The following is a 22,049-nucleotide window of genomic DNA, read 5'->3' as shown; positions in this document are numbered from 1 at the left end:
GAAAAAAGAGCATGATTATCAGAAGTCAAATCCACAACCACTGGTTAGGTATTTACCTACCTGCATCAGAACTATGACAGATGCTGTGAAGTAAGTGCATTATCAGATCCAGATCCACTTTTTCATCATCAAAACTGTGATGGTAAGCTTTCAGTAGCTCTCTGTCCTCTGCACTAAGGTCACTAGCACTCTTTTGGACCAGGGAACTGGAACTTTCATCCATGTTTCCAAATCCGAATGAAGCGCTGTAACAGGAAAATACACCAGAATCAAGGCTGCCCCTTCGGGTTTGCATTGAGCCATCAACTCAAACTTAGATCAAGACCAACATGACTATTGGTCTTGAATTCTGATGTTTAAGTGTAGCAGAAGGGAATCACCATACTATTACTGTTTACTGATTCCAATGTTAACCCAATGAAGGATGCCACTTTATTTATTAGTGGTAACTTTAGTTTTCTTCAACTTCATTGAAACACAACCATAAGCAAAGGAAAGTATAAAGATACTTCTCGTTTATCTGTTCAAGTAAAAATATTTGAGAGATACGTCTTCTCCAAAAATTTCCCACTAGCAGAAACTACACTAAAAGAAATTATAGTAGAGATAATCTTTACAAAACACTACCACAAGTATAATAACTGTAAGTTAATCAGAAAATCATTCTTGAATGGCCTAGTGTACACATTACTTCTGCAAATTTTCTTTAATATGCCTATTGCATATAAAAAATATAGATAAAAACACATTACAGATTTGTTTCCAAAATAAGCATGTGAAAAGAAAATGGTACATAGTATAGAATTAGCAAGTTGTGCAAGCATAAACAATATGCTATTGAGTATAAACTTTTTTGCTGTTTATTTTTTGAAATACTCCTATTCTTAAAAAAAGGTATTGCTATTAAGTCCAGATTTTAGAGCATGAAAAGCTAAAACCTGTTCTGATTAGAAGAACACAAATCTCAAATTTCCCATCACAACTCTATGTATATCATATACAACTCATTCTGCAAAACAGTTACAGCTTACCTGTAGGATTCCAACAGATGAACAACCTCTGTCTGTCCAAAGTGCCTAGCCCAGTCCACAGCCATCCTGAAATAGTTGCACAAGTATTTTTATTAGACTTTTCACTTCAAAAGATGCATATGAAGAGCACATCAGGAGAGGCAATTGACATCAGACTTTTGTACCCATTTCTGTATTGACATCAGTACTGTTATTGCTGGATCTGCAACTTCCCATTTGAAAGTGCTTCATAGGTGTTAACAGCTGACTTTTAGGTGACTACAGTTCTTTACCACAACAGAATGTCAGTTTTACACAGGAGCAAACATGCACAAGGAAGTGAGGAGGAAGAAGGTGCCATTCCTTTAAAAATGGTGCAGAGATCAGACCTGCCTGTTTGCAGTATCCTTGAAGTCATCTCAAAAAGTCACACCCCAGGCATAACATCTGGCTATTTCATGTCTTTCAGAAGCTGTCCTTCTCACTATGCAGTTCACTCTTTTATCTTTAAATTGCATTTCTTCCCCAAGTTATTCAAATGTTAGTACCAAATATCAGACCCCTGGAATCCTAATTCTTATCATTCCATACTACAATTATTTACTGTACTTCCCTGTTTATATGAAGACATACTCCATGACCACAAAACCTGAGTTTCTACAGATTCACAAATATTTTTACATGCTACAATATATTTAGAAACATAACAGAAAGATCTTCTGATATGTGTAACTCCATGAAAATAGCAATTGCCAAATATTTTGGTCCAATTCAGTAGATTACAGTTGTTCTACTAACCAGTATCTTAAATAAGACCTACTGAAGCAAAGTTTATAGCTCACAATCAAGACCATGTAATTAAGAATTCAATTTAGAATTTACAGAAAACAATGTGATTATCAGGAGTTAGAAATTGTTGAGGCTGTCAAAATCTATAGTTCTTACAGCAGTGTGATAAGTTAGCAAATTAATTTAGATGATAAAAAATTTTCTTCCTCTCTCCTATATTGACAAATAAATCTATCTTTTGGTTTCTCTGTTTTTACCAGCCATTAGATGATTTGCAGTGGATACTTGCTCCCATGCTGATCAACTGTTCTACTTGACTCAAAAAGCCTCTCCCTGAAGAAATCATCAGAGCAGTCGCACCAGTTTCACTGTGCCGATAATCAACTGAGAAATAAAAAAAAAAAAAAAATCCAGCAAACCCAGTAGAAATGTTATTTTTTCATCTAAATATAGTACAAATATTGCTTTCAAATTCCAGCCCAAAGAGAATTTGTTTCCTCACTTTATCTCTGAAGTTAGTTCATATGAATTCTACACTGTTTTAGAAACACACTTCTGTCAATACTTCAAAACAACAACTAACTAAACAACTCATTATTTCTGCTAGCCCTATCATTTTTTCAGTCAGCATCAGAATGCAAAGGTTAACACCATTTGAAACTGGAGATAAAAGTAGCCATAAAAATCTAAGTACATCTGAGGTTGCTTTTTTCTTATGTAATAACACATGAAACTTACCACTGACATTTTCAGTTAAAATAAGATTTAACAGCTGAGCAAACGAATCAATATCTTTATGCAACCAGATGTCAGAAAGACAGGAATCCATTTCTTTTACTATCCACGGTTCAAGGCAATTCACATCTTTTTCAGTCTGAAGATAAAAAACAATATTGAAAGTTTAATCTTTTCCAAGAGTTGTCTTTATTCTCATACATTACCCACAAAGAATTGCAATGGTTATTTTTCCCAGCAGCAACAGAAACCCAGCACTCAGGTATCAGTTCATGCATTGATTTTGTCATACGCAAGTACGAACACAATGGCAGTCGAGCCATTTGATCTGAGGAAAAGCTGTGTGCAACCACCCTAACTGAAGAGCACACTTCAGCTAGAGCCGTTCATCCTCATCAAGTAATCTTTAAAATACGTTAATGTCCTGAAAGACTCGACAGAACTTTAGAAAACAGATTTTAAATGGCTAGTAATACAACACAAATATAAACACCTGTAACATCTCTTCCGACTAAAGAAAAAACTTACCAGTTGATTAAATACTGTGTCACCGCCATCATCCAACCGTTTGTACTCCTCATTTGTCCTTGGAACCGATTTTTGTCTCCGAGATGTCCCTTTGTTAGTGTTATCTTGAGCTGAACACCACTCAGCAAGAGTGTTCTTCTGTTTCTCTTCTAGAATGCAAAGTATTCCCCAAGAAAGTTTTAGAGTCATATTTATTATCCATTGTCTTCTACTAAAAAAGTTAGTCACAGCAGGTTTTACCAAGTTTTACCCATTCAACATCTTTTTTTAGTCTAGAATGCTCCTACCAGTCCAACATAAATGACATGTTTAAGGGTACCCACTGCACCCGGGCTATAAAAACAAGGTAAAACCCAACACTTTGCTGTTTAACCCCCCAAACCTCCATTATTCCAAACTACTGCATTCAAAGTATCTTCCTTAAGTAATCACCTTCTACACAATCTCAGGCCAGATCTTTTTCCACAAATGGAATTCTGAAGACAAGTGATATAGTCCCTGCATGTAACAACTTACTTTTCTACACTAGTGGAAGAAACATCAGAAAACACCAGTGTCCTAACTGAACTTTTCTGACCCCAGTGATCAGAGATGAGCACTGTGATCAATATCCAGTTAGGACTGAATATTGAATGTTATAGCTTTGGGGTTTGCATTTTCTACTTTTTCTTTAAATAATCACTGGGATCATTACTTTCAGTTGCCAGGAAAACTTCTGAAGCAGTATCTACTTAATTTAAAACCAATGATGTTTAGCTCAAGAGTGTTAACACTTAAAAAAATGCATCCATGCCTGAAGAAAGCAGTGAAAAATGTTACTGAAGGGAATACCTTGTCCATTTAGTGCAAGATGTACAAAATCATGCCTGCTTTAATAGCTGCACTTTAATTTGCACCCAAAGGTACAGAGCATCCTATGCTTCTTTAGTATTCATGTGGGCAGAGCCCCCAGTTATATATAACTCTACAGCATAATAATTAGAAAAAAGATGACATTTATCAACTGAGTGAAAACAGAATGCAACCACTGAATCAAAGTGATTTTTTTTTTCTTTAATTGCATAAACTATTTCCATAATGTAAATATTGAGAGCTTAAAGATACTTGCTGTCATCTAAATTACACTCATTTAATCTCCTGACTCTGGAATTTCAACAGAAAATAATCCTGTTAATTGTTTGTTCAATCAATGATTCTCATTGCCAACCCTTAGAATTAACAAGTCCGCTGACCTTGCTGCTTCTTTTCTTTGTACTTCACCATCTCTTTGTTTGTATACCCAGTGCTTCGTAAAATGTCCTCCAGAAACATCTCTTTAACTTCAAAAGGTCTCCCTTGGACTAAAATAGAAAAAATCCGTAAAAGATCATATATTCACCAGCTTCACTTACAGAATTAATTTTTTAAAAAACTACCTTCACTGGAGTTTATTTTTCTCAAAACTGTACAAAACAAAACATTTCCAAAATCAAATGCCACCTTGTTTCTCCATAACCTCTTCAATTTTATGAAGTGTTCCAGCAGGAGATGTTCGGAAGATTGACAGTTATTAACTACAATTTTTTTTTAAACGAGAAAAAGAAAACAGCTGTTTTTGTTTAGGCTTACAAACAAGAACTTGCCATGTAAATCTGCCATCTGGATTAAAAATGTAATTAATTAATAAGCAATTAATACAGCTTTTTGCAAGGTTCCACACAGAGACAGTACATCTTTGTACTGAACTACTTTCTTTTCATGAGAATCATGTGAGAAGGCAGCCTTATATCCATGTCCTCTACTAATTCAGCAAAGCTGAGCTTTCTTTACTGAATACTTCTTGACAGATGAGACATCCCAGTGGCCTTTACCTTCTGATAATTTATCCTGATTTCTTTTTCAACAGGACTGTTTTTTAGACCTTATCTGTCAACATTGCAGGATGCTTTTTGCATGAAGATTAAAATCTCTACATTTTGATTTCTTGTTCCTTAACCTCACTCAGGAACACTCAGGATTTTCCTTCAGAAAGAACAATCCACAATTCACATACTTTTAGGAGCTGGTCACAGAGGAAGCCTTCCAACACTGATCACAAACTCTGTGTACTACAGCGATCCACAGCTACAAGATGTGGTTTCTGTGGTCAGGATTTTGTCAGCTGTATTGCTGAAGGAGACTCAAACCTTGTATATTACATTAACAGAAAAAGCTACTTCTTTTAATTCTTAAATTAACAAAAAAAAAAAAAAAACAACGGGAAAAAAACATCTTTTGAATTGTTATTGGCCTGTTACATAACCAGCACAAACACTGTGGTAAACTGGAAAGATTGGGAGAGATTGCCAGCAGATTTTCCAACACAAATTGACCGATCTGAAAGAACAGGAAGCTGCAAAAAGACTAAACTGGAAAGTCATACAACAATCACAACTGAGGCACTCCCTTGCAAAAAAAATTCAGAGAACATGAAATCACGTGTAATTTCCAGATTCCTGTCTCCAACAAGCTGCAAACCTTATTCAACTGGGCAAAAATTCAAAACTGAGAACTAAACAGTTCCATCTGCAAAAAAAGGAAGGAAAAAAAGGTTTCCTCCTCACAAACATTTGCTAAAATAAACCAGTAAGCAATCCCATTTCCTAAAACCATTGAGATTTTTTTTTAAAAAGGCTGACATGCAGAGAGTCTACCTGATTGCCAGATAAAGCATTTCTCTTAAAAGCTACCTTTCAAAACACATTAAAGTTGGACATTACTGTTGAAAAAGTAAGAGGATTGCAAGGTGCCAGAGGAGGTCACCCATGCAGAAAACCTGCAAGCCAAGAGGGTGGGGCAAAAACCGCAAACCCACAAAAACCCCCCATCTCCCACGCATTTACATTTTGCCTTTACTTAAGATCAGTCAAATGAAATTAAACCAGCAAATAATGGTAACTTTTCTTTGCATTTGAATGTAGTCTAACTGCAGGTAACTGAGTCTGCAAACAAACTAAGCAAAACTGGATGTCTTTTCTGAATATTTACCTAGATGAACAACTACTAATTTTCCTTAAATCAGAGAATCATGTGATTCTTTTTTCATGTGAAACCCAATCTGCCTAAGCCTGTATTTCTGAACTGAACTGGTACAGTTATTTGCGTTTTATCCAGTAACCAGTAACAACCTTCAAAAAGCCTGAACAGTAAGATCCTACTGGAATGCACTGATATATATCACACTCATGTAGCTCCTAAGTCCTGTATCAGCATGAAGACAGAACTTCAATGACCTCTTCCTCCTTCTTCAATTAAGAGTGGAGGGGGGCAGGATGTACCTGCATTTACAGAACTCCCAGTGACTAAAACACTTCACTTTGAATGAGGTGCAAACAGTCAAGAAACAAGAAACCTGCATACAGAAAGAACAAGGATTCCTGGAATTCTCAGTGTATTAATCATGTGCCTTTACTCAGAATAATTTGCTACAGTTTAGTAAGATCTGTGAGTCTCAGGGCAGGTATACTCAGACTTAAGAGTTAAGATCAAGACTTACTATGTATTACTGGGCAGCTTCCAAAATACCTAATAAAGAGATTTGCATCTAGAGCAGCACTAGAGAGAATTAGTTTTAAATTATTCTGGTTTTGCAGCACATCTCTCAGTTTTATTAGCAAGAAGTCGCTGAACCTATCCCTCTCATGTACTTCATCCTGTAACAAAAGGGGAAAAAAAGAGATAAAAAACCATCACAGATTCACAACTTCTAACAAAAACAAACTTCTCTAAAAAAAAATACATGTTTTGGTGGCACATTACAGAGGCCTTAATATGTGTGAGTCTAGTTTAAGTAATAGGTTTTTTTAAAAAAACTATCCATAAAGAAACAAAAATGCCTCAAAAAGTTTTTATCAGCGCTGAGTGCATTACAATGCTGAAGCTGTAAGCACCTTAACTTTAGAGGCTAAAGTGAGTATCTGAAACCTCTCTGATTTTGTATTTGAAGCCAAATTTCAAGAAAACACCACAAACTACAAATCTTATTTTAATAAATTCTCACTTCACCACTGATAAGCATTTAAAAAAATGTATGACACCACATAATCAGAAAAACAGACAAATTGCTTAGACAAGTCATACACAAAGCCTGTAAGTTAAGGCACATAACTGATTAATCATCTTTTTCATTCTTCTGTTTTGATTTATATTATGAATGAAGGAAACAAGGACTCAAAATACAAAGTTTGTAGGCTGACATCAAGAATGTATAAATCATTCTCATGCTTTTTTAACTCTGATAAACAGGCAGGCACCTAAACTTACCTTTTCATCTTCAGTACTTAAGTCTTGCCAAAAACATTCTAGTTCCCTTTACTTATTCAATTCCATCATAGGAATATTGACATAATCACAAATGAACAATCTGAATACTTTGCTAGCAATTAGACTCCACATTATCTAGAAAACTCTGGGCAAACAAATGGACTGAAAACCTGTATTGCTAAAACAAATGGTAAGAGAAAATCTGACACAATCACATTGAACCACATCAAGGTAAGCCTCCCTAAGGATTTTCTGCTGACCATGGAAGTTCAGAAATATTTACACTTCTGTCCCTCTCCACTCCTCCTGATTCCACACTTAACCATTGGCATGAAAATAAGATATTTTCACAGGAAAAACGCAAACACACAGAAAAACACCAAACTGCACAAAACATGCATTCTACTCTGAGGACTCAGAAAGTCTTTGAAGTTGATTCAGATTCTACCAAACAAAAACACCTAAAGTGCTCAGCAAATTTAAGTAAAACAAATGAAGACCTCATTTTCCAAAGCAATACATATTGCTCCACCCCACATGAAAGACCACAGGATGCTCACCACAATAACATGGGTCACGGTGGAGAGAGTGCTGTCTCCTGCCATCAGCGTGCCAAGGAGCATGTCATTAGTGCAGAATGTTACCAGCGTCTTTGGAGAAACCCTATGGATCACATCACAGAGACAACTCAGGGGTTTGCACCATTTAAAGCTTTCCATGGATCAAAAATTAATGCAGCTGCTGACCAGAAGAGAAATTACAGTTCCCTCCTCAAAAGATTAATGCACACCACTTGTTTTTAAACTATGCCTTTTCCCAGACATTTCCTAACAATTTGTAGTGCTTGCATCTCAAAACTCTGGACAATATATTAAATGAAAGAATAAGATTCAATTTTAATAAATAAGGAAGTAAAAGAAAACTGTGAAGAAACCCTGCATGTCATTCATTTTACTAGAAAATTCCATGTGGAAAACCAGGTTCCAATTCCTCAGCCTGTGCTTGGATATAGCCTTTGTACTTGTCTACATGTGGTGGGATGAGCCAGGTGCCTACCCAAGCCACTCTATCTGTCCTCTCCACAGGCAAGGGAGAGGAAACATAAAAAAAAGACTCCCAGGCCCCAGAGAAAGATAAGGAGAATGTGGGTCTCTCCCACGGGAAAGTGGGCTCTCCACGAGTTTCTCCAATATGGGTCCTTCCCATCGGCTGCAGTTCTCCAGGAACTGCTGCAGCACAGGTCCTTTTCCACAGGGTGCAGTACTTCAGGAACAGTTTGCTCCAGTGTGAGACCCCACAGGGTCACAATCCTGACAGCAAACCTGCTTCTGTGTGGCTCCCTCCCTGGGGCCACAGCTTCTGCCAGGAGCCTGTTTCAGCACAGACTTCCCAGAGGATCACAATCTCCTTCAAGCATCTACCTGCTCCAACACAGAATCCTTCACAGGAGGATCCCTGCTGCACCACGGACCTCCACGGCCTGCTGGGCCACAGCTGCCTCACCATGGGCTGCACCATGGGCTGCTCTGGCACCTGGAGAATCTCCTCCCCTCCTGCACTGACCTTCCTGTGTGCAGAGCTGCTTCTCTCACATGCTTTCACTGCTCTTCCGGAACCGCTGCCTCTGTTGTGCAGGTTTTCCTCCCCCATTCCCCACTGTCCCAGAGGCACTATCACCATCGCAGATAGGCTCAGCCTTGGCCAGAGGCAGGTCTGCCTTGGCTGGCACCGGCTCTGTCACACACGGGAGAGGCTTCTGGCACCTCCTCACAGAAGCCTCCCCACAGCCTTGCCTTGAAGACACAATTCATTACAGCTGACTAAATCACAGAGGCATCTGCTTGATCCTCTGGTTTTTCAGGAGGTGAAAATACTGAAATGTTACAATTCTATACCTGGGGCACAGTTAGCTGTCCCAATAACAACAGCAATTCTCACTACTCCCTCTGCTACTGCCATCCTAAAAGAGCTGAAAAGTTCCTCTGTACTGTACTCTACAGCTTTTCTCTGGAGGACAGTTAAGAAAACCTTAAAAATTACGTTTCTGTGTTACTAGAAACACCTCTCAACATCTCCACTCCAAATTTCTTTTGTCCACAGCTCAAAATATTGTTATCTCCCCCTTTCAGTGTTTCCCTGGAGTAATTGTATTGATTTTTCTCAAGCTGGATTTTCTGCACTGCTTCCAGTAATTCTACCATTTTCACCTGACTTTGCTCTTCTTCTGCCAGCATAGTACTTCCATATATTAATCATCCAGCTTATTTGTGACACATCTTCACCAGCTCTTCTAATCTCCTAATATCTATGGAGAGTTTTGTGGATGAATGGCTTCGTGAGAAAGGACATGACTACATGCAGTTAGTGAAGCAGTAGCTGAAAATTGCACAGTGCAGCAATAGCAGATGTAGCAATAATATCTTATGTCCTTGGCTAAGCTGGTTCCCAACAGTAGAATGTTCAGCAAAAGATAAATGTAAGGGAAAACAAAGCAAGCTTAGAAAGCTCCAAAGGCGGGATTGACCTGTTTTTCATACACCAATGATGAGCTTAAATTTTGCAATATGCATAAGCTTCATTATAACGGGTATAACTGTACATGTGTGCTTGAAATAAACTGAGACTTGTTGACATTATAGAATGGACTTGTCTCCCATCATTTTTTCCACAAAATGGTGACCCGATCGACGTGATAGGCACCACGGTGGAGTGACGAAAAAGGGTTCGGGTCCCGATGCAGCCAGGACGGCAAAAGTGCTGAATTGAAATAGAGTGCACCGTGTCCCAGGTGACTGCAGAGGCAAGCCTGGCCGATATGTGCTGCCGACGACCTCGGAGGGCTGCAACAGCGCTGATAATATAGGTATGGAGAGGCAAGCAGCATATGATTTATTTACTGCATTCTTGCAGAGAAGGCAGATTAAAGGCATTGATTTGCAAAAAGATCTGCCAGGGTTATTAACATATGGGTATTCTAAGGGGTTCTTTGTAAATCCTCATACAGTACATGAGTTGTCTGAGTGGCGTAAGTTCAGGGATAAACTGTGGGAGGAAGTTTTAGATGATGATAAGACAGCTAAAAAGTTGGGAAAGTGGTGGAAGGTAGTTCACAATGAGTTATTATAACATCAGGCAGAAAAGAAAGCTGCCGGGCAGAGAACTTCAGCACTAGAGAAAAATAGAGGTTTTAGCGGGGAGGATTGGTTGCCTGGTGTTTCCATGCCACCTGCTGTGTCTACAGTGGAGTTAGCTCCATTGCGACCTGTGCCTGAGGACACGGAAACAGAGTCACGTTGTGAGCCCACGGCTCCTCCAGCCCCCTCAGAACAGAAATCGACAGTTTGTCAAAGTTTGTCTGTCAGTAAGCCGACCCCTAGGGCAGAGTCTGACCTAACGGAGGCTCTGGCCAGGGAACGGAGGGAAGTTTGGGCGACTTTGGCAAGAGAGGAGCTGGACAAAGGAGATGGGCAGGCTTTGGAACTAGCAGCAGAACTGGCTTGTCCTGTAATTTTTCAGCAGCAGGCAGGCGGAGGGTTAACAGCTCAGATTACACCGTTTAGATTGGAAGTTGTTGTCACAGTTGCGAGCTACAGTGAGTCAATTTGGAGTTACTAGTGAACCGGCTAGGCAGATATTGGATTATGTTTGGAGTACTAATATATTGCTACCAGGAGATTGTAGAAGTCTTGCTAAGCTGATTTTCTCGACACATCAGAGGCTTTTGTTTGGTGCACACTGGCAGGCAGAAGTTAATGAAGCTGTAGCTATACAAAGACAGCCTGGAGATCCCCTTCATGGAGTAACTGTAGATGAATTAATGGGCTTAGGACCATATTTTCACACTGAGGCACAAGCTATGCTAGGACCTGAGAAGTGTCGAGAGGCAATGTGACTAGCTCGAAGGGCTATAGATAAGGTGAAAGACCCAGGAGGTTTGCCAGCGTATATGGGAATTAAACAAGGAAGGGATGAGACTTTTGGAGCGTTTATTGATAAGGCAGCGGCAGCAATAGAGAGAGCTGGAGTGCCTGAGTTTATGCATGGATCATTGTTGAAGCAGTGTGCTTTGCAAAATTGTAATGCTTCTACAAGAAGTGTGTTAAACACATTAGGAGCTAATTGGACTATAGAAGATGCACTAGAGAGGATGGCTACTATACCAACGGGGCAGCAGGCATTTTTAGTTGAGGCTATTAAAGAGCTGGGGGAGGGATTAAAAGAGCAGGCAAAAGCTTCACAGACACAAGTGTTAGCTGCTCTTGCACCCCTCCAAGCGTCAGTAGCAACCCAGGGAAATGTTTACAGCAGCCGTATGAGATGTTTCCGATGTGGAGGGACAGGACACGTTCGGCGAGAATGCTCTGCTGCTGGAGTATGGTGTCCTAAGTGCAAATCGGATACTCATAACATTGCTGCCTGTAAGAGGAGACCGGGAAACGCCCGAAACAGCGCGAACAAGAGCAGCCGCGCTCCGACACAAATAGCTGCTCCAGCCTTTCCAACAGCGACACCTTGCGTCCAGCCACAAGAGGGAGCCTCGGGATGGACTTGGCAGCCGCAGTAGAAGTGACTTTAATGACACCACAGCCGCAGAAGGTCCCCACTGGAGTTAATGGACCTATTATAATAGAGGGCAGGACAATGGGAGCTTTGTTATTGGGAAGATCATCGGCCTCTATGCTTGGATTATTTGTGCTGCCTGGTGCATTGATGCAGACTATACTGGTGAAATTATAATTATGGTTCACACTCCATTTCCTCCTATTCGGATTAATAAAGGACAAAGGATCGCTCAATTGGTTCCTCTGGAGCAAGTTACTAAGGCTGTATCCTCACGGAAAAGCCGTGGAGGAGATGGATTTGGATCTACAGGAGGCTTGACTCTATTAACTTTGGATCTGAATGACAGACCAAGAAAAGAGGTTTTGTTGGAGTATAAGGGACAAAATGCATGCTTACAGGTTTGCTGGACACGGGTGCTGATTCAAGTATTATTGCACCACAGTGTTGGCCTGCACATTGGCCCTTACAGCCAGCTGCTACAGCAGTAACAGGAGTTGGAGGTTTAACTCTTGCAAGTCGCTCGCCACCTCTTACTGTCTCAATAGATGGTAAAGTCATAAAGGCAATATTTTCTGTTGTTCAGTTACCACCTACGGTGCAATGCCTAGTTGGGCGAGACATTTTAACACAGTTAGGGGTTGTCCTGACAAAGGAGCACCCTTTGGGATAATAGCCATTGCTTGGACTTTCCCAATTCCCATAATTTGGAAAAGTGATGAGCCTATATGGGTAAAGCAATGGCCTTTAAAAAGGGAAAGTCTGCAACATGCTCATGCCTTGGTCACTGAACAATATCAACAAGGGCATCTGAAATTGTCTACAAGTCCTTGGAATACCCCTATCTTTGTAATCAAGAAAAAGTCAGGGAAATACCGCTTGTTACATGACTTGCGGGAGGTTAATAAACAGATGGAGCCAATGGGTGCACTACAGCCAGGTCTGCCTAATCCAGCAATGCTACCTGAAGGATGGCCTCTATTGATAATAGACCTCAAAGATTGCTTTTTTACAATAGCTTTGCATGACAGGGATACAAAGCGCTTTGCATTTACTTTGCCAGCTCTGAACAGAGAAGGTCCAGATCAAAGATTTGAATGGACGGTTTTGCCTCAGGGTATGCGTAACAGCCCTACTTTATGTCAACTTTACGTAGATTCTGCATTACAACCATTGAGGCAACAGTGGCCACAAGCTATCATTTATCACTATATGGATGATATTTTGATTGCTCAGCCTAAATCATTTACGAGTCAACAGGTTAAACATGTACAAAACTTGCTGGGACGTTTTAAGCTTGTTGTGGCCCCAGAGAAAATACAGTTATCTCCTCCTTGGAAATACTTGGGATGGATATTGTCTCAAAGCTTGGTAACGCCTCAGAAATTAGAACTGAAAACTCAGATTGTTACTTTAAATGATGCTCAGAAATTACTAGGTGATTTACAATGGCTTAAACCTATAGTGGGCCTTCCAAATGAACTGTTAGATTCTCTTAGACCCTTAGTGAAGGGCACAGACCCAACAGCACCAGTGACCCTTAATCCTCAGCAGAAAAGAACTCTTCAGCAAATTACAGACTGTGTGGTTCAGGGTCTAGTACATCGGCGAATACTGGGAATCCCGCTTAATCTCACTATATGGTGTGGTGAAAAACATTTGCTGGAAGCTTTAACCCAGCTAGAAACAAAAACGGGGGAGATAAGGGTGTTGGAATGGCTATCCCCTCCACTTCAGCAAACAAAGACTTTAATTCAAAAAATTGAACTGTTAGCAGCTTTGATAAAACGAGGTCGTGAGAGAATTTTGCAGGTTGATGGGCGAGAGCTTGAACTAATACAGATTCCTATGAAAAAGGACTCTTTACAATGGTATTTGGTTAATAGTGAAGAACTGCAGGAAGCTCTGCTAGGAATAGGAGGTGCTGTCATAACTGAAAGTATTAAAAATCCTCCATTACAGTGGATTGGAAAATTGAGTTGGATGGTTCGGCCACAGAGAGAAAAGGAGCCGATTCCTGGTGCAATAACAGCATACACAGATGCAGGGAAGAGGTCAAGAACAGCAGCAATTACATGGCAGGAGCAGGGAGTCTGGAATCATGAAATTCTTACTGCAAATGACTCAGATACCCTTCAGACCTTGGAGTTAGCAGCTGTGGTTTGGGCTCTAACAGTCCTGAAGGGGCCTTTGAATATTGTTACAGATTCCTTGTATGTAGTTGGTGTTGTGGAAAGAATAGAGGATGCTGCTATCAAGGAAGTACAAAATCAGAGACTATTTGAACTGTTCATACAACTTCAAAAAGCAGTAAAAATCCGAGAACATCCTTATGCTATCATTCATATAAGAAGTCACAAATGGGAAATTGGCTTAGGAGAGGGTAATGCCCGGGCAGATAAGCTCGTCACAGTGACTCAAACTTCTCCTTTATCAGGGCAAATGCTTGCCAGGGAGGCACATTCTATGTTTCATCAGAACGCAAAAGGGTTACAACGGGAGTTTGGAATATCCCATGCAGATGCCACTGCTATAGTGAGAGCTTGTCCTATCTGTAGTCATCATAATGGGGGTCATGGCATGGGATGGGGAGTTAACCCACGAGGTCTTTCATCTAATGAACTCTGGCAGATGGATGTTACTCATGTAAATAGTTTTGGTCGCTTGAAATATGTTCACGTTACTATAGATACATATAGTAAATACATCTGGGCAACAGCTCAAGCTGGAGACAAAGCATTACATGTTATAAGGCATTTGTGTAGTTGTTTTGCAGTAATGGGAGTGCCAAAGCAGATTAAGACAGACAATGGTCCTGCATACATTGGTGGCAACGTGAATAGATTTTTAAAATCATGGGGAATTAAGCACATTACAGGAATAGCACCTTCTCCCACTGGACAAGCAATTGTAGAAAGGCAAATGGAACTTTGAAGAGATATCTGGAAAAACATAGAGAGATTGGAGATGTTCAGGAAAGATTAATGAAAGTGCTCTTTGTTCTTAATCATTTGTGTGTATTTGGGGATTCAGAGGCACCACCTGCAATGAGACATTATGGACAAAAAGAAATAAGCAAAAAGGGCAAAGAAGTATGGGTCAGGTATAGGGACCCTAAAACAGGTAATAGTGGCAACCCTGTTACCAGGAGAAGCTGCCAGAAAGGCTATGGTGTTAGCTGAACAATTGGGATGCTGGACTAAAGATGAACTTAACAAAACATCAGAGGTTTTAGCTATGCTTGCTATGGATGTACAAAGTGTAAATCATGCTGTACTACAGAACAGAGCAGCAATTGATTTTTTGTTGTTAGCCCAGGGACATGGATGTGAGGAATTTGAAGGAATGTGTTGCATGAATCTCTCTGATCATTCTGTATCAATACATGCTAAGATTAAAGAACTACAACAGGGCCTTCATCAATTAAAAGAAGAAGATGGTCTGGGGATAGAAGAATGGCTTAAAAGCTTAGGGATCGGTCCTTGGCTAAGAACTTTTATCATGTATGTAGTAGGAATCTTGATTGTTGTTTTACTACTCTTGCTGATTTTGCCCTGCCTGTTTAACTGTCTTCAGAAGCTGGTAGAACGCATGGTTCAAAAGATGTGGACAACTAACTTAATGGTCCAAAACAAAAACGGAGGAAATATGGAGAGTTTTGTGGATGAATGGCTTAGTGAGAAAGGACATGACTACATGCAGTTAGTGAAGCAGTAGCTGAAAATTGCACAGTGCAGCAATAGCAGATGTAGCAATAATATCTTATGTCCTTGGCTAAGCTGGTTCCCAACAGTAGAATGTTCAGCAAAAGATAAATGTAAGGGAAAACAAAGCAAGCTTAGAAAGCTCCAAAGGCGGGATTGACCTGTTTTTCATACACCAATGATGAGCTTAAATTTTGCAATATGCATAAGCTTCATTATAACAGGTATAACTATACATGTGTGCTTGAAATAAACTGAGACTTGTTGACATTATAGAATGGACTTGTCTCCCGTCATTTTTTCTGGATTTTCTGCACTGCTTCCAGTAATTCTACCATTTTCACCTGACTTTGCTCTTCTTCTGCCAGCATAGTACTTCCATATATTAATCATCCAGCTTACTTGTGACACATCTTCACCAGCTCTTCTAATCTCTTAATATCCTTGTGAGCTTTCATACACATATTTGAATTCTTATTGTGGCTTCATTGTTCAAGTGCATTCATTTTCACCAGCTATGTGTTATCTTTGTTCACTCAAGCAACACAACCTTTAGCCATCTTCTGGTCACTCATTATCTCAACTGCTGGCCTTTCCCTTAAATGTCATTTCGCTACACGGTGCAAAGATGTAAAAACCCCAAACAATCCATTCATGCTCTGCTTTACAGACAAATTCATCAAGTGATACTGAAATCTCTACTTTTACATCACTTCATGTTTTAAACACAGCAGCTGAAGAAGAATACATTTAATCCAGACTAGACTGATAAATAATGCTCAGCTTCATCAGTCACATTCCAATTTTTTTGTTTTCCCTTTTATGGCCCCTATCAACTCTCACTACATAACATTTGTTACAGCATGCTGGTTTTCACACCTACCTTCAAAGCTTGCAGACCTTTTGAATCCACACATGTTAAAAGCAGAGGGGGGGGGGAAAGAAGAAAGTGTAGACTTGATCTGAAAATCAGACAAGGATTTCCATGCAGAAGAAATCAACAGAAAATACCTGAGATTCAGTTCTGTAAGACAGCCTTCTACATCAAACTGCAAAACACAGGAAGAAAGCCATCCTTTTCACCCTTACGTATTCCTTACCTGCAGTAACATATCCCACCTGTGAGGCTGCAGTTTCAATGTACACAAGATTCATAAGACCAATACAAGATCAACCGACACTTAGAAATATCATTGGTACCTGCTCTCTAACCGGATCTGGTAACCAATTGTCTGGCCAATCTTCTCTCTTCTTTCTGCTGCCACTCTTTCAGCCACTGCAACAGCTGCTAAACGTCTTGGCTGAGTACAAAACACACGACAGGGAGTTCCATTCTTGTAGCAGTCATCAAGGATAAATTGAGGGATCTGTAAAGAAGTGGTTCAAATTTGCTTTTTGAGAAAGTCACAGCTTTGTTAGCACAGGGAAACCATTAACTGCATATCAATATTGCACATTGCAAAAGACTTTTCATTACAATTATCATAGCAAGCATATCTGAATCAGCAGAAAGTAAATTTCTAAGTATAACCTATTTAGGTTTTTTTTAAAGAAAAACCTTACAGTTCCTCCCTCCTTCTTCAGAGAAATCTAAAAAAAAAACCAAAGCCCTGCAGATAATCTCACATTTTAACACAAAAAATAGATTACTCTGGATACTAAGAACAGAACTAGCCTTAGAAGAAAAAGGGTTATACAAACATCACAGCTACTTTCCCTTCAATATTTTGTATTATTTTAATGAAAAAATGGTATCTACCAGAAAATTGTAAGGAATCATTTTTGCTTCTAGTACCTATCTAGAGGCTTAGTGTTTCAAAAGCAAGAAAATAAATTGGAACAACATTTTCAATCACACAGGAAAAGGAAAGCCTTGAAATAGCATCAAAGTACCCCATATCACAAATGTTACACAATTGGCATTAGTTTAGAATAAATACTGTTATAGTTTTTATTTCATTGAAGCAACATACCTGCGTCGTTTTTCCTGATCCAGTCTCTCCTATAATCAAAACAATTTTATTGTCCTTTATGGTTTGGACAATTTCTTCCTGTTTTTCAAGAACTGGTAGTGACTGCCTGAAGGAATCAAACTCTGATTCCCCTCTTTTCCCTGGGACCTGGGGGATACCATCATTAAGTCGACCACTTGTCTTGTTTACTTCTTTCTTTTCTGTGAAGACAAGTTAAAAGGTCATTTATGCAGACACAGAGGAAGGTCACAAAAACACTGCTCAAAAATTGTACTTAAAAATTAACATTGCTGGCTTTTTATGCATCCCTGTGGGTAAAGTGACAAACCCATCACACATTTAGACGTCATATTTATAGCATGTCCTGCAGTGCTTGCAATAGATATTTTTCAAAACAGATATTACTTTCATAGGTATTTTGAAGAAAACCAGACTCTTCCAGAGCATTGCTCCAAGTCAAAAAAGCCTACAAAGAGCAAAAGGAGAAACAAACTAAACCAGAGAATATCAGCCTGGCGTATTTTGGTGGCCTTTGTATCTGCGCCCACATTTCACACCTGCAGTTCCCCCTAGAAATACACACTGACAGAGTTAAACCTTTAAGCTATTCCACACATTTGCCTGAAATCATACCAATGCAAGCATGCTGTATCAAGAGCCCTGGCCCCCACGCAGCAGTGCGATGTGTTAGAAAGCAGTGCATAAGTAGCCAAAAAACAGGCACATCTTCTGAGGGAGCTACTTCACATCCATCATTGCAAGTGCTACTCTATAATTCCTTGAGAATTATTCTCTGGCAGAATGAAAAGTTTGCTGTAAACTCAGTTATACATATGTAATGCCATTAACAGATTCATATTCTAAATTTCAAGCTCTGTTGTACCAAGACAAACAGACTAAAAGATCAGGAGAACTAAAAATACATTCTTGAGATGCAGAGAAAGGCAAATATTAGACTGTTCATTAACTTATCCCTTACATTCCTAAGACATTGCATTTCAGTACTTTTATTACAGATTCCCTCTGGTTCATATAACAATCCTATTAAACAACTAAAACAATTGGAAATAACAGCAAAGAAAGCGCTTCAAGAAGAGACACCACGTATCAAAAACATGCAATTAAACAAGGCATACCGGTACAAATGTTTTCTGTTCACTACACCCATCTCTGCACACAGAAACACAGTGCAACTCTTCCACTTGTAGCTGCTAAAGCAATAATCTAGATGAAAACCTTGCTTTTAAAAAAAACCCCAACATTTCGACAGAAGTTTGTCTTTCCGTGAACTCTTCCATATTCAAGAAATCAAGAAGTCTGGACAGTAGTCTCTTAAGGACCAAATCTATTTTGTAGAGATGAAGAAGTAAAAACTGAAATTTTTGATTTATCAAGGACATTAATTTCTATAAGCAGAACAGACAACCTCATTTTCTAATATAGGCATTCTTATGGCATCACAGTAACACTGACTCTTCAACCCCACCTCATAGTTACTTCTGTGAAGCCACATTTCAAAATGTGCTTCCAAAAAGATTTGGCTGGAACTGGCTCAAAGATTCTAAATTAACACAACACAAGGTGGACATCTCAATGTGCATGATATGACTTCCCAAGTTCCTCACAGCACCAGTTATAAAAGACCTTAAAAGTAAGGAAAATTAATGCATTTGTTTGAAGGTGTCTGTTAGGACACCAGAGCGGACAGAGCAGGAAGAGGTTTGTTTTGTCACTGGGTTGCAGGTAGTTTCGAGTGGTGTCGATGGACAAGTCCAAATCAGAACACATGCTGAACGTACCAGATTCAACAGCACAGGCACTTCCTCGCTCTGTCCTTGGCAGGAGCTCCGCGCGTTCCTTATTTGTGACGGGAAAGCGCTGAATTAGGCTCCGAACGGCGTGTTTCGTACAGAGAGCCAAGTCACAAGTCATGACTGCGTGTGCCTCTGACACATCCTTCTTCCTTACAGTCAGGTATCGATTGGCTCCTTTTCTGTCGGGGGGAGGGGAAACTTATTTTAGGAAAAAGGAACCTACTCTAGGTTAACTTTTATCTGTCAGGGTATGAGATGCTAAGCAAAATCTTTGGAAAAAAAAACAGAAATCACAGTGAGAACCTTTTTTAACGGAGCCATTAAATCCACAGAGTATAAAATCAAGCTGTCCCAAAATGCATGTCACAAGCTTTTTCAAGCATGCATACAGCAATGAACAAAGATGCTCATATGTGTAGCTACTTTTACACTTTTTTCTCTAACACTATTCCTTGTAGCAAGTTGAGGATGTTGAAAACATCAATCAGGTTATCATTAGTCTTGAAATTCTATCATCTGCACCAAAGAACTGAAAACTGTACCCCGACTCACCCTTTGCTTTTAGATACCAGTCCAAGAGACTGACAGAGCCGGTGAACAAATGCTCTTTCAGTACTAGTGAAACTAGAAGGAAATTCCATCTCTAGAATGATAAATAATAATGAAAAGACAGTAACAATGCAACAGGCAGTAATCTTGACAACTCAATGTTACAGAACCACAGAATTCTTAGGATTGGAAGGGAGACCACCCAGTGTAACCCCCCTGCAGGGTCACCTGGAGCAGGTGACAGAGGAACACATCTAGGGTTTGGGATGTTTCCAGAGGGGGAAATTCAATGCTTTCTCTGGGCAGCAGTTTCAGTGCTCTGCCACTCTCAAAGGAAAGAAGCTCTCCCTCATGTTCAGGTGGAACTTCTCTTTGAATTTATGGCCATTGCTCCTTGTCCTGTCACCAAAAAGCCTGCACCGCCTTCCTGGGACTCATCTTGGAGATATTCATATGCATTAGTGAGATCCCCTCTCAGTCCTCTCTGGGCCAAACAGGACCAACTCCCACAGCTCTCCTGATGAGAGACCTCTCATCTCAGTGGTCTCTGCCAGACCCGCTCTATCAGCTCCCTGTCTCCGTGCTGGGAAGCCCAGAGATGGACACAGCACCCCAGCCGTGCCTCACCAGGGCCGGGCAGAGGGGCAGGATCCCCTCCCTGACCCGCTGCCAGCGCCCTCCCCACACCCGCAGCTGCCCCCGGGCCGGGCCGTGCCGCGCACCCGCCTCGTCCCCGCTCCGGAACCGCTCCAGGGCCAGCTGCGCCGCTATTGCCACCACCTCGTCCACGCCGGCGGCCCCGAGGGGCTCGGCCCGGGCGCGCACCGCGGCGGCGGCAGCCCCGTCCCCCGCAGCCCCGCCGGGCTGCCGCCGCGGGACCCGCCTGTGTCGCGACATGGCCCCGACACGGCCCCGACACCGCCCGGACCCGGGGCCGCAGCCGCTCGGCCCGAGGGGCGCCGCCGGGGCGGGGCGGGGCCGGCTGGAGCCGCCCGCAGCCGAGCCGGCCCCGGCGGGAGGAAATTGGCGCTTTTCCCGCCGCTCGGGGGGCACGGCTGCCCGAGCACCGCGCTGCGCGTGTGGCTACGGGCAGAACGCGGCCCTGCTCCCTGTCCCGTCATAAATTACCTGCTTTCATGGCATGGTGTGAAACGTAGCTGCGGCGAGGGTCATCTCGGGCCTCAGCCTCCTCGCTCGGTAAAGTGTTACTTGCCCTGCTTTTCCTGCTGTCCTTTGACTCCACGCTGAAGACACGAGCTAGAAACTTAACCAAATCCACTTGGGCCTGACACAGGCCTCGGTACTGAAGGCTGCTGCTTCGGAAACATCATTAGGTCAGAAGGAGAGTACTTGGAAGAAGAATAAGCTACTACTCCTCAGTTGAAATGGGCAATTAAATAAATAGAAAATAAACACTGTCTGATGTAGCTAGCTGAAAAATAGCTCTTAAGCGACCTCCAGCAAGGCTTTTACAAAGCTAACTTCAGCATAATTCTGCACTGAGAGATTACACTGGAGCGGAACAATTGATCTGTTCTAAGGTTACTTTAATTTTTTTTTTCAGTTTTTCAGTTCAGGTATCTGACTATGTATCTTCAATCAAAGTACAAAATGCTAGTTCCTCATAGCTGTTCCTGAGACATTCAGTACTGCCACCTCAAAGCACATCACAGGGAAAATTAAACACGTCAGCTGAATAAGATGAGCATTCCTCTTATCATCCTTGGTATCAACAAGGAAAAATGAGAGTTCATAACTAATTTGAAAGAGTCACATCTTTACTTAAGAACCCAGATCTCTTAACAGTTTCTACCTCTTAACAGCATCAGCTTGCCTTCCTACAGACAAAAAGCCCCATGATTCTGAAAAAAGATTCCTCGGCTCAATTCTGCTCTCAGTTTGCAATCCTGTAAATACAGCAGTGCACAGAGATAACTGTTGGGTTAGGGCTCATCTGTATGGCTAAATGGTGTGAAGCCTGAGTGCATCCTGCATAACAACTTCCTTAATACATGCCCTTCTCTTTTCATTGCTTTTTTGACTCTCCAATGCTATTAGAAGGGTGAAAAAATAGGAGAGTGTGGTCAGGCATGCACTGCCTGCTGC

The 22,049-nt window shown here is 40.9% G+C and overlaps 1 protein-coding gene across 1 annotated transcript in view; it reads right to left on the bottom strand.

Moving 5' to 3' along the window:
- LOC144248279 (3'-5' RNA helicase YTHDC2-like) overlaps window positions 1–20,840 on the bottom strand; it is a 30,153-nt gene extending 9,313 nt beyond the window's left edge. Inside the window, exons 1-13 of the mRNA XM_077790279.1 lie at window positions 20,666–20,840; window positions 19,947–20,037; window positions 19,380–19,573; window positions 17,581–17,780; window positions 16,808–16,974; window positions 7,904–8,006; window positions 6,577–6,733; window positions 4,295–4,402; window positions 3,063–3,211; window positions 2,538–2,673; window positions 2,057–2,183; window positions 1,032–1,097; window positions 61–245 (exon numbers count right to left, since the gene is read on the bottom strand). Coding sequence (XP_077646405.1) covers window positions 61–245; window positions 1,032–1,097; window positions 2,057–2,183; window positions 2,538–2,673; window positions 3,063–3,211; window positions 4,295–4,402; window positions 6,577–6,733; window positions 7,904–8,006; window positions 16,808–16,974; window positions 17,581–17,780; window positions 19,380–19,573; window positions 19,947–20,037; window positions 20,666–20,840 — 1,858 coding nt within the window. The remainder of the gene's footprint in view (window positions 1–60; window positions 246–1,031; window positions 1,098–2,056; window positions 2,184–2,537; window positions 2,674–3,062; window positions 3,212–4,294; window positions 4,403–6,576; window positions 6,734–7,903; window positions 8,007–16,807; window positions 16,975–17,580; window positions 17,781–19,379; window positions 19,574–19,946; window positions 20,038–20,665) is intronic.
- Window positions 20,841–22,049: the final 1,209 nt, after the last annotated feature.

Source organism: Lonchura striata, chromosome Z (assembly GCF_046129695.1).
Source record: "Lonchura striata isolate bLonStr1 chromosome Z, bLonStr1.mat, whole genome shotgun sequence".
Classification (NCBI taxonomy): domain Eukaryota; kingdom Metazoa; phylum Chordata; class Aves; order Passeriformes; family Estrildidae; genus Lonchura; species Lonchura striata.
Note: the sequence above shows the minus strand (reverse complement) of the source record. Positions and strands in the feature narration are given on the sequence as shown.